The sequence below is a fragment of the Pteropus medius genome, unplaced genomic scaffold (assembly GCF_902729225.1).
Source record: "Pteropus medius unplaced genomic scaffold, Ma_sr-lr_union100, whole genome shotgun sequence".
Lineage (NCBI taxonomy): Eukaryota > Metazoa > Chordata > Mammalia > Chiroptera > Pteropodidae > Pteropus > Pteropus medius.
In genome coordinates, this window is record NW_024349797.1 from 23,022,313 (window position 1) to 23,040,130 (window position 17,818).

The following is a 17,818-nucleotide window of genomic DNA, read 5'->3' on the forward strand; positions in this document are numbered from 1 at the left end:
TCCTTTTAAAAATCGTTTGGAGCCTATTTGTGAGAAATCCATGAGATTTATTTTTTCTCCAGAAGTGCAGTATCTTATTTCAAAGCCTTATTTCTAATTACTGTTTTTAAAATAAGCACATTAAGTTAGATTAGTGCTTTCCTTGGCATTGATCTAGATTTTTGCAGCCTGTAAGTTACTAACATTTCTCATTTACCCGAATGACTACGGGTACCAGCAGTTGAGGTTATATGGAATTGGATTCTTTGTTCAGCCTTGGCCTTATTTTAATTATTCTACCCTGGTAGAACTGTTAGAAAAACCAGTTACAATAAGATAGTTCCAGAATCTTACAAAGCAAAAAATATATGCTGCTCCTTTTCCATCCCTACTTACGAACTTAACCCAAGTTGTCCAGAAAAATCATCAGTTTTTTATTTTATTTAGAAAGTGTAAATGTTATTGGGTGATTGCTAAATATAGGAATTTTTTAAGACTTCTGGCCTTTTAAAAGTATGACTGTTTTTACTTTAGAGTTGTATTACAGGAAATTTCTCAGGAAAATATTCCAGACTTACCTTTCTCGTTTCTAATTTGTTCCTCACCCATTTGTATTTTTTTCCTTTCTGAGCTGAGAAAAAAAAAGTTTTATATTTGCGTTTTGGGGGCAAAAGAATAACAGTGCAGTTGCGTGCTTTTCTGGCTCAGCCCCCGCTCCGTGCGCGGGGCGGCGAGTGCAGACGGGGGCCGCGCTGCTGCTGCCACTTGCTGGCGCTAGGACGTTGGCAAGTCCCTCGGTGTCTCAGGGCCTCCGTGTTCTAAGCTGAGAAGAAAGAATAATGGACCCCTGACCTCAGGGCTTGTGGGATGAAGGAGTTAGGCTGCGTCGGCCACTTAGGACCACACGAGTGAGCTATTTGCTTGTCTGGGTGCGAAGAAGCACACGCTCTTCTTTTGCCAACCTCATTTCCATTTTGATGTCACATTCCCGTTTTTGGTCTAAAATTTCACCGATGCTATTTTTCTAGGCTCTTGGGATGCTCTTTTGGCATAAGCATAATATTGAAAAATCATTGGCTGATTTGCCCAACTTTACCCCCTTCCCAGATGAGTGGACTGTGGAAGATAAAGTCTTGTTTGAGCAAGCCTTTAGTTTTCATGGGAAAACTTTTCATAGAATTCAACAAATGGTGAGTAGATGAGATGTTGAATCCCCACCCACCCCAGCAGCATACCTGAGGGATAGGAATGTCATCTGCAAGCATGAGCAGTCTCATTTTTAATGAAGCTCACTTTAGGAACAGCAGCTCACTGCTTATCGTGGGCGGGCGGGAGGCTTCAGATTACAGCAGTGAAGCGGTTCCTAGAACTTCCCAGTTTGAAGGCTGGAACTCAGCCCCCGCCCCTCCCGCCACCCCAGGCTCCCTTGTGGGGACTCCTCAGCAGCTTAGTCCAATAGAAAGGATCTTTGATGGTTATTTGAACTAGAACATCCTGGATCCCTGTCTGCCTGGGAAAGGCATGATTATTTTTTATGTTCTAGAATGCTCTTTGGCAGACCCCTACCATGAAAGCTTATTGACAGTTACATTAGTGCTAAAATGAATTTTTTAAAAAGAACCCAAAAATTATGTTAGAAACTTGAGGTGTGTGAAAACCGATTCATCTTAAACTGACTGTACAATCTTTCATGAGCTAAGTTTCACTTACAGTCAGACTTCAGCAATTTTTAAATGTATTGAGAGTAGTTTCGTGAATTTTTTCCTTGTTAGAGAAAAAGGACCGTGACTGATGGTATTTCTGAGTATGTACAGTGATCCTAATTAAGTGTGTCTAATCACATTTGATTTTTTAAAGGTTAGCCTTAAATGTAAGCAAACTCGTTTTTTATATTTAGCTTCCTGACAAATCTATAGCAAGTCTGGTGAAATTTTACTACTCTTGGAAGAAAACGAGAACCAAGACCAGCGTGATGGATCGCCATGCTCGCAAGCAGAAGCGGGAGCGGGAGGAAAGGTCAGTAGCGCCTGGGGGTGCCGTGTCACCCCTGGGAATCGTCTGAGTCCTGGAATTCCTAAGAGCTGGTGGACACACAGGGAAGGCGGGGTGACTGGATTTCCCAGTACCTTCCCGCTGGAAACACCTTCCACAGACACCCTGCACTAAGGATTCGTGCGCCGTGCGAATGAATCAGTGTCCCGTGGGCCTTCCTGCCTGTCCCCTCCCGCCCCTTAAGGGCATCTCCTTTTAATAAAAAGGAGTCTGTTATTCCCTAAGTTGACATTTATTTGGTCCGTTCGTGCAGATTCATTTGACATGTTTTTCTGTGTGGCGTGTTAAAGGACGCAGTGCCGTGGAGCTCGCTTCTTCCCTCTTTGACCATCCATCCGCTTAGTGCGTGCGAGAGAGAGAGAGAGAGAGAGAGAGACAGAGACAGACAGAGACAGAGACAGAGACAGACACACACACACACACACACACACACTCACTCACTCACTCACTCTCCGTGGGGAGGATAGCGCGCTGAGCGGCTGCATCTTAGCCGTCACTTCCTCAGTCTGGTCCGCAGCGCGGGGAGTGGGGCGGCAGTGTGCTCACACGCACGAGTGGACCCCTCTCAGCTCCGAGGGAGGGTCTGCTCATCCCCGCGCAGCAAGTTTTAGCCAAGCGAGCTCCCCCCCGCCCCCTCCCCGGGCCCGCGTCCTCAGCTCTAGAGGGAAGGCGCTGCAAGTCTGGGCGTCAGTGCACAAACGTGGCGGTTCTGCGTTAGGTTAGTGCTAATATGAGTGAGTGTCTTTTTAAAATGATATTTTCCATATTTTCTGTGATACATTATTTTTGTAAATTAGTAATTGGCCTCATCTCAGGAGAATAGTACATGGTTGCAAATGAAGGAGAATAGCGTGAGAACAAATCGAGAGTTGTATATCACTTCGGGGGGATTCAGGTCTCTTGGCCCAAGTGTAAAGTGAGTGCTGCGCGCATCTCGAGCCTGTTCCAGCGGGTGGGCCCGTGTATGCCTCCGCCCATTTTAGTAACCGCAGAAGTGTGGCACGCCCGCTGAGTCTGTTTTTAGCGTCGAAGCAACTTTCGATGAACATTTTTTATTTCCATTATGTGTTAAGTCCCATTATGTTACTGTTTATAACTTAGATTTATTACTATAAACAGATGCATTCTCCTAAGCTGAAACCAGAATTAAATTTTAAAAACAAATGGAGATTTGTTACCCTGGAGCATCGGCTGGCACATCGCTGTCCTCACCTCCCAGGTGGTTTCTTTCCTTACTGCCAGGGGTGGCAGAGCTGCGGCGTCCCACCTCCCCTGTGCACTTCATCACTCTCAAGATGCAGAAAGGGAAGGACACACCTGCCATGGCAGGCGCACCTGAGACACTTGTCTTTATGACGGGACTTGCCCGTGAAAGTCATGGCAGGGACTGGGGCAAAATTCCCTCAAAATCCCCGGCTCTCTCTCTTCCTTCTCAGCCAGAACGTCCTGCCGCATTGGGCCGGGGGCGAGTGGGGAGAAGGGGTCTTTTTTGTAACTACCAATTTGTGCTTCTTAATCCCCTCCCCCTTTTCAGCCAGTTCCCCCATTTCTCCTCCCATCTGGTAACCATCAGTTTGTTCTCTGTATCTGAGTCTGTTTCTATTTTGTTTGTCCATTTACTTTGTTCTTTACATTCCATATATAAGTGAAATTATATGGTATTTGTCTCTCTATCTCTGACTTATTTCACTCAGCATCGTACCCTCTAGGTCCATCCATGTTGTCACAAGTGGTAAGATTTCATTCTTTTTGATGGTTGAGTAACATTCCGTCGTATGTATGTACCATAATTTCTATTTCCAGTCGTCCATTGACGGACACTTGGGTCTTGTTTGCTTATCCATTCAGCCACCCTGTGTCTTCTGATTGGAGCATTTAATCCATTTACATTTAAAGTAATTACTAATAGGTACTGGTTATTACCATTTTATTATTCACATTTTTTATCTTCTTCAGGAAGTCCCTTTAATATTTCTTGTAATACTGGTTTGGCGGTGATGAACTTTCACTTTTGTTTGGGAACAAAATCTTTCAGTAACTTTTACTTTACTTTCAGTGAGGATGAACTAGAAGAAGCAAATGGAAACAATCCCATTGACATTGAGATGGATCAAAATAAGGAGAGCAAAAAGGAGGTATTTTTTCCCCTTTAGAAAAGTTGAATGTTATGGCTAGTTCCGTAAGTAAGATGTTCTTACTTAGTCTGCTTAACATATTAAGTGCTGTGTACAGGGCATCGCAGTATGACATTTTAAACAATACTAAGTTTGCTTTATGGAACTTAGAATTGCGTTTGCCAAGAAACTCGAGTAAAAGAAGTCTTAAAGGAAAAAATAGCATCGGCGAGGACGATTTTGTCTGGGGCGGCAGCCCTCACCGCCTCCGCTCCTGAGCTGCTAGCTCAGTCGGTTAGGAAGGGGGTGCTGGCGAGGCCCAGGCTGCAGCATGGCTTCTCTCAGCCTCGTGTCTCCTGAGCCGTCACTGGCCAACAGCTCTGCACATGATTGGTCAGGGGGTGACTGCAGGTGATTGCCGAGGGCTGACAGGGACTCAGTGCAAGTCCTCATTACTCAGAATCAACAGTGCAGGTTCATGACGAGGGTGAGCTTCACACACAGTGAAGTTTTAGTCGTTCACTTCTTAAAAATCATTATGCCAGAGAGTTTTAGTCTCTGGATTCAGGGGGCCCACAGATCCCCACAGTTGTGGGTGACTGTTTGGGTATATCTGTAACATTGGTTTATCGTAAACTGTCTACTGAGAACAATGGGGTGTCAGGATGATCTTAGCTTTTTAAATGAGGCTTACGGTCTTGCATAATTTCGTCCATTCATAAAATTGAATGAAACATGTGGGGTCCCCAAGAGCCCTCCGAAGAAACCCAGGGCTCTGTGGCACAGGTCAGAAGGCCCCACAATCCAGCACTACTTACAGCAGGCCCTGGTAGGGTACCACCGTGATACCTGCAGGACAGGGTTCCTTAGCCCACTGGCACCTTTCAGCCCCCCAGTCGGGCTGGAGTACTGAATCCCATTGTGGGTATGACTTTTATATGTGGTCACAGGAGAGTTTTTCTGAAAACAAGAGTCTAAAGTGTCAGTAAAATCCCAAAGGATTCTTCCCTATCTCAAAAGATTCTAAAATTATAAGAACAGCTATTTTAGCATGGAAAAACGAAAGGGTCTAGACACACCTGAACTTTCAAGTGGCATCAGTAATACATGTTTTTTATAGATGAAGCGTGAAATACAACTAAACAAAAAGGAGAAGGTGAAAATGACAGTCACACAGAATCACCGTTAACATTTTGGTGACTCTTTTCAGGTGACGTCCTCTGTAAAATGTGTGTGCCCACATACGTAATTCTGAATACTTTCACAAACATAAGATGGATCTTAATATGTAACATTTATAACCTTTTAAATTTACCTTATACATGTTTTTATGTCAAATACATTTGTGTACACAACTATATGTTATTCCATCATACAGATCTTTCATAATTGAGTAAATGAATCTACTATGGGTTTTTACAGTTTTTTGACCCTGCTTTTTGCTATTATAAACAAAGCTGAACTGCTGATCTCATGATGATTTGTGCACTTTATTTTTTTCATTAGAATTAATTTCTAGAAGTTGAATTGTTGAGTCAAAGTGCTCCAGGTACATTTTTAGTCTCCTTTTGGTTTCATGTATATATAAGTGTGTGTGTGTGCGTGCGTGCACGTACACATACACATACGTACATGCGCATATATATATAAATATGAATATAAATATAAACATACACATATATACACATATGCACATGTATATTGGAAACTGGTCATTCTTTCTGGACGGCATTTTGCCAGTGATTTATATGAGTGCTCAAATAACAAGGTTATTTTAAGAGTTAGCTAAATTAAGAATGTTTGAGAAACCAAATTATGCTTAGGATTTTTAGTGAGTTCTGTTCTGATGCATTGTTTATTAGGTTCTTCAGTGCAACATTTTAAATGGAAGAGAAAGTTGATTTTATATTAATTTCTGTAATTCTTATTTGTGTGGCTCAATTTCCGATTCAAAAAGAAAAGTGGTTAAATAATAGTTTGTGTACTAAAATATTATTAAAACAGACACATCATCAATAGGTGATCTTTACTAAACAGAGTGCTATTACAGAATATAGTTTGCTGCCTAATATTTTTATGTATTATTTATTACCACTTGTTCAAGAACTTCTTGCTGCCATTTTAGTTTGCATGGTCTTTTTATTTCAGTCTTTTAAAATACGTAGCAAAAAGTAAGGTATTGTCTTCTCCTTGCCAAGATTTTACTGCATTTCATGTCTGAAGGTTTGGTTTTAGAGAAAGCACTTAAAAAATTAGCAGTCATGCATTTTAAAATGACAACATGTATTTTTTCGAAGCATATTTTTAGGGCACAGTTGCCCTAAAAGTTGTGTCATCCCCCCAAAAAAGATGCATAAAAAAGTCATGGTTTCTTATTTATTTTTTTAAACTTCTATGAAGATTTGAAGAATTTAAGTGGCTCTTTATATACTTACTGGGTCTTTCTGTGTTCACATGTCCATCTGTACTGCTGGGGACGATTAGGATAAAATAGCTCCTTATTCATATATATATGAAGCTCACGGGAAGAGAATGCAGACTTTTTCCTTCCTGTATTATTACAGGAAGCCCAGAATGCTTATTGTCAGAGGCTTAAAGTGATAGAATGAGACTGCGTCTGTGCAAGAAGGAAATGAAGTCCACTTTCAAGTTCAGTAGCTAACGTTTTTGTCTGTTTGTAGATGGTAATTCTGATATGGCATGGTCTTTGTCTTAGGTTGTTTGGAGCCATGTTAAGGAAATATGCTTATTACTGTTGAGTTGGCATTTTAATTTTTTTTTAGCGTCTCATTTATCACATGTGTATCGTGCAGGTGCCACCTACTGAGACAGTTCCTCAGATCAAAAAAGAAAAACATAGCACACAAGCTAAAAATAGAGCGAAAAGGAAACCTCCAAAAGGAATGTTTCTTTCTCAAGAGGATGTGGAGGCCGTCTCTGCCAACGCCACCGCCGCCACCACGGTGCTCAGACAGCTGGACATGGAGCTGGTCTCAGTCAAACGGCAGGTACGCGCGGCCCAGTCCGCCTAAGGCATGGTCACAGCCGGTGCTTCGGGGCTGCTTGTCCTTCTCGCACTCGTGGGTGTCCTCTTTCCACGTCTCAGAAGGGCGTTTTGTTTCCAAGGAACCGGACAGAGGATCTTAGGTACTGACCAGCCACCAAGTTTTCTTAAATTAACTTTGACATCGATGTTATGCATGTGTACGTAAATGTATGTGTTTATGTGCTCAGTGGTGTTTCATATTGCGAACACACCCAGCTGACCTCTGTCTGGATCAAGAAATGGAAGCCGTCCCCTTCTGTCGCCCCTCCCCGCAGGAAACCCGGCACTGCCCCCGAGGCCTCTCCCACGCCCCTCTCGCTCCTTACCCGCTTCTCCCAGAGCTGGCCACTCTTCTGACTTTTAAGACCACAAATTATTTTTATCCATTTGAGGGTTTTCTGTAAAAGTAATATGATGTGATTTCTTTTATGCCTGGCTTTCCTTCGGTGCGTAAGTTCTGTCCATCTTGTATGGAACCGTAGCTGTCATCGCCGCCCCTGCTGTGTGACTGTCCCACAGATTTTATCCCTTTTACTCTCCTAGGCATTTGGGCTATTACCTATTTTTGGACATTACAAATGCTGATGTGAACATTGTTTTGTGTGTCTCGGTGCATCACGTGTGCATCGTGGTTGGACATGCACCTGAGAGGACTTGCTGGATTAGAGAATGCACGTGGCCAGCATTGGAACACGGTACTACACAGTTTTCCACGGTGCTCATGTCAGGGTTTCCTAACGGTTGACGTTTGGGGCTGGATAATCCTGCTTTGCGGGCGGTTGTCCTGTTTGTCCTATGCATCGTAAGATGTTTGGCAGCATCTCTGGCCTCTACCCATTAAATGCCAGCAGCATCGTCCTCCCAACAGCTGTGACATCAGAAATGCCCCCAGGTGGGGGCAGGTCGTTTGGTTCCCCATTGTGAGACGTGTCTTTTCACTCTCTCACTGGTATCTCTGGATGAACAGAAATCCTTAATTTTTGGTGATTGGATTTCTCATTCTTGTCTTTTACAGTCAGAGCTCTCTGAGTTCTGTTACCCTTCCCTGCGGTCAGGACGGTTTTCTCTCGTGCTGTTTGCCTTTTGCGTTTTGACCTTCAGTCTGCCTGGAAGTGTTTTTCTGTGACTGTTGTTGTGAGTAGGGGCAACGCTCGTTTGTTCCACACGGGTATCCACCGAGTCAGCCGAGCCCTCTTCACTAGACAGACTGTCTCCCCCGCTGCCGTGCAGTGGGGCCCCGCTCTGAATCCGTCAGCCGTGTGTGTGTGCGGGTTGCAAGGGTTCCTATCCTGTTTCCGACGCTGTTCCTTTGGTCCATTTGTTTAGTCTTCACCGGCGCTGTACTGTCTAAGCCACACGCGCATCATAAATCTAGCGGCCTGGGTAGCGGAAGTCCTCCAAGATTCTCTTGGCTATTCATGCCGCTTTGTGTCTGCATATACAGTTTAGAATCATCTCTTCAATTTTCAGAAAAATAATTCTGCTAGAATTTTTATTGGGATCGTATCGAAATCTATAGATCAAAATAGAGAATTAACATCTTCCGATCCACGGACATGATCTAACCCCCACTTACAGAGGTCTTTAATTTCTCTCTTGTTGTTTTCGATGTATAGGCCTTGTATATCCTTCATTAGACTTATTCTTAGGTATTTGGTACTTTTTTGGAGCTCTTGTAAAGGATATCGTTTTTAAATTAATTCTTTTCTAATTATTTGTGGCTGATATGAGAAATGGTTCATTGTTTTAATCGAATTGTACACAGTACGTGGAAACTGAAAATTGAGCTGAGTAGCCTGGTATCGTCCTTTTATGTGCCCTCTCTCTCCCTCCCCGCCAGCCCCACCAAATTCAAGGCAAATCGTCGAGTCAAGGTTTACTTTTAGTTTTTGGTGCTCTGACTTTTAATCTTGGTGATTCCCTTGAAAGGTTGAATAGGAGGCCAGCTGCCACTTCACGGATGAGGCGGGTGGGACGGTGGCCCCATCCATCTTTTGGTGCAGGGAGGCAGCACAGCCCAGGACCAGGTGTGCCCCATGGAGCCGGAGGGTTGGCTCCCTGTCTTGGCTGCTGGTACAGCTGCATTCCCGTCTTAGGAGAACCATTTAATCTTCCTCGGCCTCTTTTCAAATGAGGAGATTAACCCTGGCCTTCCTGATCCTCCACGGTGTGTGAGGGCTGCTGTGAGCAGAGCTCTCTGATGCGTTTTCCTGCCCCTCTGCAAGGGGCCTCTTTCCCTCTGCCGAGCGAGCTCCTAACACTTGCTGTTTGATGTTCAAGAAAGAGGAAGAGACCCCTTCTTCCACGGAGGCGTCACTGACTCCGTAGACAAAAGATGCTTTGGTTTTCAGAGTCTGGGTCAAGAGCAGGAATTTTGTACTTGACCATAGCTACTCAAAGTCTACAGTGTTGAAGGAGGAAAAGTCAGACTTACTGAGAGAGGAGGCAGGCTGTTTACTTCCCATAACCTTTTTGGGCTACTGCCAGATGCGCTTCTGGACTCAGAGTGGCCGCTTCATTCTGGAGGGCCCGTGTTTGCTTGTATATCCAGGGAACTGCCACCTGAGAGTGACAGAAGACCTGATTAACAACAGCTGACACGGCGAAGGACTGGTTTTAGCAGTGGTGCTGGCATCGTTCTTCTGCTCCGTGGTGCTCTCGGGAGCCCAGATTTCTTTCTGTTGTCTGTTCTCCGTCCTTAGTTTATGGGCCTTTCACTGCTCGTTGCCTCCTGTTGGATGCTGCCGAAGCCATTTCGTAAGCCTCACATCTGCATTCCGGGCAAGGAGAGGAGATGGAGGTGGAGCTTAACCCAGCTGTCCCTTCAGCAGGGAAGACTTTTTCCTTACCAGAAACTGCTTGACTTCTTGGGTGCCAGAGCTTTGCAGGGCGGCTCCTCCTAGGTCTGCAGAATGAATGAGCAGGGGCTGGGAACGCCGTTGAGGTTGCCAGAGAACAGAGCCAGTTGCATTAGGTCTTTCTGAGCGGAGAAGAAAGCAGTCAGACGTTAGAGAAGAATCTCTAAACACGCAATAAAGCAGAAAAAGGAAAGCTGTGTTCAGCTGGGAGGTCTGGGTAAGGCACCAGGCCAAGGTGGCCGATTTTTTTCTCTAAATGCTGATCACATTTGTATCCTGTTCCTCATCCAGCTTGTTGCCACTCTGGCGTCCTTTCCAGTTGGTGTTCAGCTGGCAAAAAACCTCCATTACATTAGGGAACACTGGGTATTTCTGATATGGAGAACGCGCCCGTCAGTACCAGTGATGCAGGTTAATGAGAGTTTAGAGCTAACTTTAAGTTCAGAATTTGTGGATGTTTTGCCTTCATTTAATCTCTGTGCTTCTTTAGCTTTTGATTTTAGAGAGAAAAATGCACGTGTTAAAATAGGTTGGTCTCCTTGGGAAATGCACGTCGCTCACTACAGTGCCCTTTGTACCCACTTCGGCACCGTGGGCACACGGCCGGCCGCAGTGCACAGAGGCATGCTAACTGAAACGCTGCGGGACACGCATAGTGTTCCAGACTCCTGAGTTCTGAGAATTCGCGATCCCTGTTGCAAGTTCCTTGGCCTGAGGAGAACTTGGTGACTGTAGTCAGTACCTTGCAGTGTAGTTGGGGTCACTGGTAGCTGAGGGCTCTGGGCAAGAGTCCGTGATTGTGCTGTTGGCATGGTGGCCAGTAGCCACTTGTGGTTATTTAAATTGAAGTTGGGATGAATTAAAATTTAAAAACTTTAAAATTCGATTCTTTGGTTGCATGGGCCACATTTCAGGTACTTAGTAGCAATATGTGATAGGTGGCTGCCAGGTCGCGTAGCACAGCTTTAGAATGTTTTCGCATCAGAGAGTTCTGTCAGATAATGCTGGTCTGGGGGCTTGGCATCACTTTCCCGAAAACTTACCGTGAGTAAGTTTCTAGTATTTTCTTCTGATTTTACCTTTTTGAAATAAGCTGAAGTGATTTTCGGTAAATCAAGTTCCTCATTTATGGTTTTACTGTGCGGTAAATTTTGTTCACGTTTCTGGTATCTTTCTTTTTAGTTGCCTTTATGTTCCGACGTGGCGTCACCATGGAAAGACTGGGAGTGGGCTACATTTCCGGTGGGCCTTGTGGCCTTACTCGTGACCGACGGGTCTGTTTCGGTCCTGACAGTTTGGGTTTTGTTTACTTGGCTGTTGGTCCCACAGCGTGGAAAATTCTTCCTGTACATCTTCCTCCCTTTTAAAACGTTTAGGAGGGAGGGTAGGGAAACTGGGACTGTGGGAAATGTGAGGACTTGGAAATGGGATTTTCTTAGCCTGTGGAAGTGTAGAGAGTCTCGTGAGACAGAGCCGTCGAGCGCTCGGTGGCAGGCCCTTCAGCGCCATGTCCACACCGTGTCCTCCCGCCTCCACAGCCCCGTCCTCCTCCACCTGCCTCAGGAAGGTTTGTGCTCTCGAGGGCGCCCGCTGCTCACTCATGTCTTTGCTGTTTTATGCAGGAAAATGACCCTGTTGCTCCCCTTGCTTTCTTATTTGCTTATGTGATTATTTAAAAATGGCACCAGGGTCCAAGCCCCCCAGTGCTTGGCGCAGAGGAGAGGGGCCCACTCTGTGACCCACGCAGAGCTGGCGAGCAGCCGTGATTGATGGGTCGTTCGTGGTGTTCGCGTCTTTCGGTTAGAACAGGGTGAAGATGCAGCTCGTCGAATCCAGGCAGTAACGTGGAAGAGACGATGCGAGAAAATGAAGGCGGTATAGTCGGTGAAAGTTAGGCTTGTGGAGAGCTGGCGGGCCGCCGCCTTCCCCCCGCACTGGAGCGAGCAGGCGCCTGCCCCGGGCCCGCAGTGCTGGGGTGCGGAGGCCCACGGCCCGCGCCCCTCCTGCCTGCACCCCGCCTGCCTGTTACTCAGCCTGTTTCGCCTTTGTTGTTCTTTGTTTCTTTTATTTATTTCTGTTTTCATGCCTTTATAAAAGTTGTTCACTTTTAAAATGAAAATCTTCTTTCTCGTAGATTCAGAACATTAAACAGACAAACAGTGCTCTCAAAGAGAAGCTTGACGGTGGAATAGAACCGTATCGCCTTCCAGAGGTAGGAGCTTGTTAGCATCATCTCAGAAGCCATACCCATTTTACGCGTTTAAGAATATGATATCCTCGCTACATTTCCAGCCACATCTGTTAGAAAAGTATAGATGCCATTTTATAAATGTAGTTGATGTTAAAATTCTGATCTGAGAAAAGGATTCATTAACCCTCTTAAGGACATACCATCTCTAAACGTGGTGTCCTGATGTGACTCATTTGCATACCCAGGTCATTCAGAAGTGTAACGCGCGCTGGACCACGGAGGAGCAGCTTCTGGCTGTACAAGGTATGGGGTTCTCCTCGCAGAGCTGGGCGCAGGGCCAGCTGTAGGAGACACTGCCCGCCCTGTGCCCAGCACGGCTCATGCCGAAACAGACCCTTGGAGGATTGCAGTCCTGTAGTGGACATCGTTTTGGCCCCGTTCCCGAGACCCCTCTGGGCTTTACTTGTTTCCTTTCCCATGTCTCACAAGGTGTGAAAATTAATGTGAAGGCGTCAGTTTCTAAAGGCGCAGGTAGTCCATTTTAATAGCTACGCGTTGGGTTCTGAATAGCCACGAAGTACAAAACCCCAAAAGAAGCAGAGCGTTAGGGTTTTTAAGTAAGGTCGTAGGGGTGTTCTAGGTCTGGGGTTCCTGAAAAGATGAGTACAGAATGCCCACAACCATAGAATAATTGCTGGGTGACTTCAGCTGTCGTGTGACATCAGATGTCAAGGTGGAGGTTTCTGGATACGGGGTCGCACTGAAAAGCTTCGACCCGTCATCTCTGGGATAGGTCTATCCAGACTTGACTGCTTTTTCCCGCTGGTATTAAGGTAGCACCTGCTGTTAGAGGCCTGTATGTTTCCTTACTGGACACGAATAAGTCTCAACTGTGGTTTTGTAAATTGTTTTTCTCTTGTATTGAAAAAAAAATGCTCTCTTACATCCTTAGCCATCAGGAAATATGGCCGAGATTTTCAGGCTATCTCAGATGTGATTGGGAACAAATCAGTGGTACAAGTGAAAAACTTTTTTGTAAATTATCGACGCCGCTTCAACATAGATGAAGTTTTACAAGAATGGGAGGCAGAGCATGGGAAAGAAGAGACCAACGGGCCCAGTAACCAGAAGCCTGTGAAGTCTCCGGACAGTGCTATCAAGGTTCCTGAAGAGGAAGACGAGGTAAATCTGAAAGAACGTGATCTCTTCTCTGCCAGAGTCATGCTCAGTAGTAGCTCAGTTAGTTTCTTCGTGGGCGGCCATTTCTGGCTGTAGAAATGTTTTTAGGTTTTAGCTACGTCGGTAACTTGACGTTGGCCTGTAAATACCGTAATATGTGTGTTGAGTTCATTCAGTTTTTGGTCACATTGGAATTTCTGGACAAATTGCTAATTTCATCCTGGTTTCCTCCAGCCACAGAACATTCCACATTACTAGTATTTCTTTAGATACAGTAAGAACTCTGCTGTAAGACCGTAAGTTGGAAGTGCCTCGGGGCGTGTCAGCGAAGCTCAGCCACGTGAAATAAGTTGTCATCTCGTCATGAGGTTAACAGACTCACTGGTGAGTCTGCACAGCTGGCCAGGTCCTCTGGGTCTGTGTCCGCTGTACACATCCTCCGCCTTCGATGCCGTTTAGAGCTAACCGGCTTACATGTTTGATGGGGACAATTCTAGGTCCCATGGTTGACTGAACTTCCGGGATTACGGCTGGCATTCTAGTAATCTCCAAGCTAGTGGTACGGATTTCATCAGCCCAATTAGCAGAGATTAGGCAAGATTATCGAGGCTGCAGGGACCCATCTGCCACCTCCCTGCTTCCTGTGACAGCGCCGTTGCTGTTCTCCCACCTCACCTGGCCTGCCCAGCCGCAGTTTACTGCCTCGCAGTCCCGCAGAGGAGGGTGGCTGGGCGTAGGTAAGCTAGTTGCCGACCACGTTACGTTTGAGTTTGTTCACTGACTTGGTGATTTAAGGATTAAGGTAGTTTCCAAGGAGAGTTATGTTCGTATCAATCTTCCCACAGCCATGCAGGATGATTTGAAATTACCTATTTTCTGTCGTCTGTGCTTCCTTTGGAAGAGCCCAGCTGTAGGAGCAGCCCAGAGGCCCTCCTGCCCTGGGCACGGGAGTGAGTGCACTGCAGGGACAAGGGAGAGGCTCGGTGACAGCGTGATGTCCACACAGGGCTGGGGCCCGCTGGTCGGAAGAGTTACAACATCGACTCCTTAGAGCCTTCCAGCAGGAAACCTTTGTATTAAGCGCACAAAATCCATGTTGCCAGTGTAAGGGGGTCACGCCGTGTGTGGACCAGCCTGCGACCTGGACCAGAGCAGCATAGGAGCAAAGCGAAAGTGTTTGTTATCTTTGGCAGCGATCTTTGTCCCAGCGCTAATGGCCCTTTTAGCAGTAAATTAACTTTTTCAAATCCGGGACTCACTGGGAAGCACTGAAAGGCTGCAGGTGACCAGGGGAGGGACATCAGAGTTTGTGGGAAAGACCGCGTTTCATGAGACGTTTTCCAGCTTCGGTCTGGGGAGCACTGCCGTCAGCGCCTCGTGAAACAGGCCGGCAGTGCGTGCGGGGCCCGCGGGACGTCCGTTCTCACGTGCGTGCCCGCCTTTTCTCACGCCTGGCGCACTTACCAACCGGCTCAGGTGGGTCAGTTACTTCTCTTCCCCTTATTAGTCCAGAAGGTGCAACCTTAATGGTCCACTTACGATGTCGGTTTCACATCAGAACATCCGCTTCCCTCCCAGCCACGCAGCGTCGGCCCCCCCGTGACAAGCCCCCCATCAGGCAGGTCTTTGGTGTCAGGTCCTCCACGTGTCTGTCTCCCCGGCCTTCTCTTCAGATAGAATGTGATTATCTAACTTATAAAGATTATACACTAGAGATATTTCCCTAAAAATTTTTCACCTCTTTGGTCATATAAAACACACTGTGTCTCACACTCACTCTCTCACACGTGCCTGTGTTTCCTTTTCTTAGTCGCTTGCTTTTTCGGCTGCTGATAGCGTAGCCCTTGCAGTCCACCAGCCTGGTCTTCCACCCTCCATTTACAGGAGGGAGTTAATCGGTAAGGACCAGCTGCCTTTCTGGCCGCGGAGGGCCCGAGGGGACTTGTTAGGATGCCGGTCGATCCGATCGTCCTGTCCGGTCAGTGCTCACATTGGCGTCCTCATAATTCCGCATTCCTGTTTTTCCTGTTTACTTCGTGGTGTCCAGCAGCTAAGAAAGACCGCTGGTGTCCTCTCTGCCCTCTGCCCTCAGGTTTTGCGTCTTGTGCAACACACACATGGGGGAGGACGGACGTCAGAATCGCCAGAAGTCCTGGCACAGTGGGCCCTCGCAGAACACGCTCGATAGGTTCTGCGACTTTAAGTGAAAAAGCGTAACAGAACCGGTATCACTGTCGGCTGTGGGAATAGGCAAGCGTTGGGAAGAACAAGGCAGTCTGCCCACCCCCGAGAGAAATCCACACGGAGGACCTGCTGTAACACTGTGACATAAGGGCTCGCTCTCCTTCGGGGCTGAGAAGAGAGGGAAGCCCAGGGATCTGAGCTTTTGGGGTCCAGAGTTTCTCCATGTGGCCAAGGATGGGCTATGGGGCCAGGGTATCAGAGAGGGCACCGAGCGGTGACAGGTTGGAGACGAGGTTTAGGATTCTCACCTCAAATTATACAATGACTCCGTGCGTAGCTCATGAGAAGTGTCTGGCTTGGGACTAACGGCGGTCCCCGTCCCCCGACCCCACCTGATGGAGCAGCCATTTGCAGAATGTGCCGGGTTTGCATTCGTAGCCTGGTGGTTTCCCAGGCGTGAGACACGGGAGGGTCACAGTGAGCACTGAGACGCGGCCACTGTTAGGTGTGGGTGTAGGAGCCAAGCACGAACAGGAGAGCATGGAGCTCCGTGCCTTGGAGGCTTTAAGGGAGAGCCTGCGACCTGAGCGCTTTTGTCCCTGTGTCCCAGCAGGAGCCAGCGGCTGCTCGTGGGCTGCTGGGGTGCCATGGTGGCCGGGCCGGGCACTGCACTCGCTGCCCTTTGCAGGGGGGCGTTATTTACTTCCATGAAGTAGACATTACTGTGCGTATTCTGCAGACGAAAGCGAAGCTCGGGCGGAATGGTGGCTTGTCCAAGGGCGTGCGGCTAGGAAGTGGCAGGGCCGGGACTGGAGCCCGAGACATCCAGCCGCGGAGGCCACTGGCTCCCGCCCGGCCTGCGCCCTGCCCGCCTGGGCGCAGCCACCTGCTGAGGCGGGCGTGCGTCTCCGCAGCGGGGCCGGCCGCCCTCTGACCCCCTTGTCGTCCTCTCCTCAGGCCGCTTCTGTTCTCGACGTCAGATACGCATCTGCCTCCTGAGAAACTGGTAGCTCCGAGCACTTGGTATGGACGACTGTGTTATACCCAGGATATCAGGTATTACAAGACATCACCTAGCCATCTGCATCACATCTCCGTGGACAAGCAGCTATTACCAAAAAAGGCGTACACTTCCAGTCCTGTGCTACATCTGCCTTAATTCCTCGCTCGTTCCTCCATGTTGGCGCCGCCTCCCACACAGCTCCACCGCATCTCACACGCTGCCTAAGTGCTGGGGGACCTCGTGGCCGGCACCCTCCTCTAACTCTGGGGACCCCCTCCCCGGTCGGAGCTCCCGAGCCGTCATTGGCAGCTCTTGCCATCAGCAGCCGCAGAACAGGTGGTCGGCGTGGGAGCACGGCCCGCGGTGTCTACCTTGTGCATAGTGTACTTTTCAGAGTTAACTGTGACCCTGTCAGCCTTCTAGAAATTGCTCTCATTCTTTTCTGAGGCATCCACCTAAGTGATATCATGCTTCTTTGGAAACCACAGTATATTGGCAGACTGCATCATCACCTTTATCGTGCCAAACGCCCTGATTCAACCCCATTTCCCCGAGGAGGGTAGGGTTACGGCTCAGAACATGGTTGGCTTCCGGCCCCGGCCTCGCTTCAAGAAGGCTGGCTGGAAAGCCACTCGCTGCAGCGCTCCGTGGACACCGAGCTTCACAGGGATGCGGACCTCAGCGCTTTCTGCCTTCAGCTCTCAGCGTCGCGACCCCAGGATGGGTGCCACCCCGTCTTTTCCCGACTCCCCACCACCCAACTCCAAGAATTTGGTCCACACCACTGCACCTGGTGCTCGTACATTGGAATCGGTGCCTTCTCCTTTGGCAACCACGTTATCCATCCTTTTCTGTTTTAGTGTCTTATTTCTTCCTTCAAGTTTATTGCTTGCCAAAGACGACATCACTGAGATGCGGAGGCGGGAGAGCCTGCTACAGATGCCGACAGAGTGCAGACCGCAGGTGTCACTTAGCGCGACAGGGGCATCCGAGTAGCTGGCGATGGGTTTGTGAGAGCTACACGTTTGTCCTCCGACCTCTTGGTTTGCCTGGCCTCGTTCATGTCACTCCACATCTCCTTCTGTGTCCTCCGTGTACTGATGTGACCACGTAAACACCATCCCCTCTCTTTTCGTATTATTAGTACAGGACAGAAATGGTTAGTTTATCGGTTCTAGTGAGACCAAGATGAAAAGAAACGATCTGCATAGT

The 17,818-nt window shown here is 47.6% G+C and overlaps 1 protein-coding gene across 3 annotated transcripts in view; it reads left to right on the forward strand.

The window, feature by feature from the left end:
• RCOR1 (REST corepressor 1) overlaps positions 1-16,924 on the forward strand; it is a 95,773-nt gene extending 78,849 nt beyond the window's left edge. For 2 of the 3 annotated variants that reach the window (XM_039884278.1, XM_039884277.1), the window contains 8 exons: positions 1,008-1,169; positions 1,877-1,995; positions 4,088-4,166; positions 6,959-7,153; positions 12,184-12,261; positions 12,486-12,543; positions 13,193-13,422; positions 16,561-16,924. In XM_039884278.1, the coding sequence (XP_039740212.1) occupies positions 1,008-1,169; positions 1,877-1,995; positions 4,088-4,166; positions 6,959-7,153; positions 12,184-12,261; positions 12,486-12,543; positions 13,193-13,422; positions 16,561-16,602 (963 nt within the window). In that variant the 3' untranslated portion in view covers positions 16,603-16,924. The remainder of the gene's footprint in view (positions 1-1,007; positions 1,170-1,876; positions 1,996-4,087; positions 4,167-6,958; positions 7,154-12,183; positions 12,262-12,485; positions 12,544-13,192; positions 13,423-16,560) is intronic. The other variant, XM_039884279.1, reaches the window with a different exon arrangement.
• Positions 16,925-17,818: the final 894 nt, after the last annotated feature.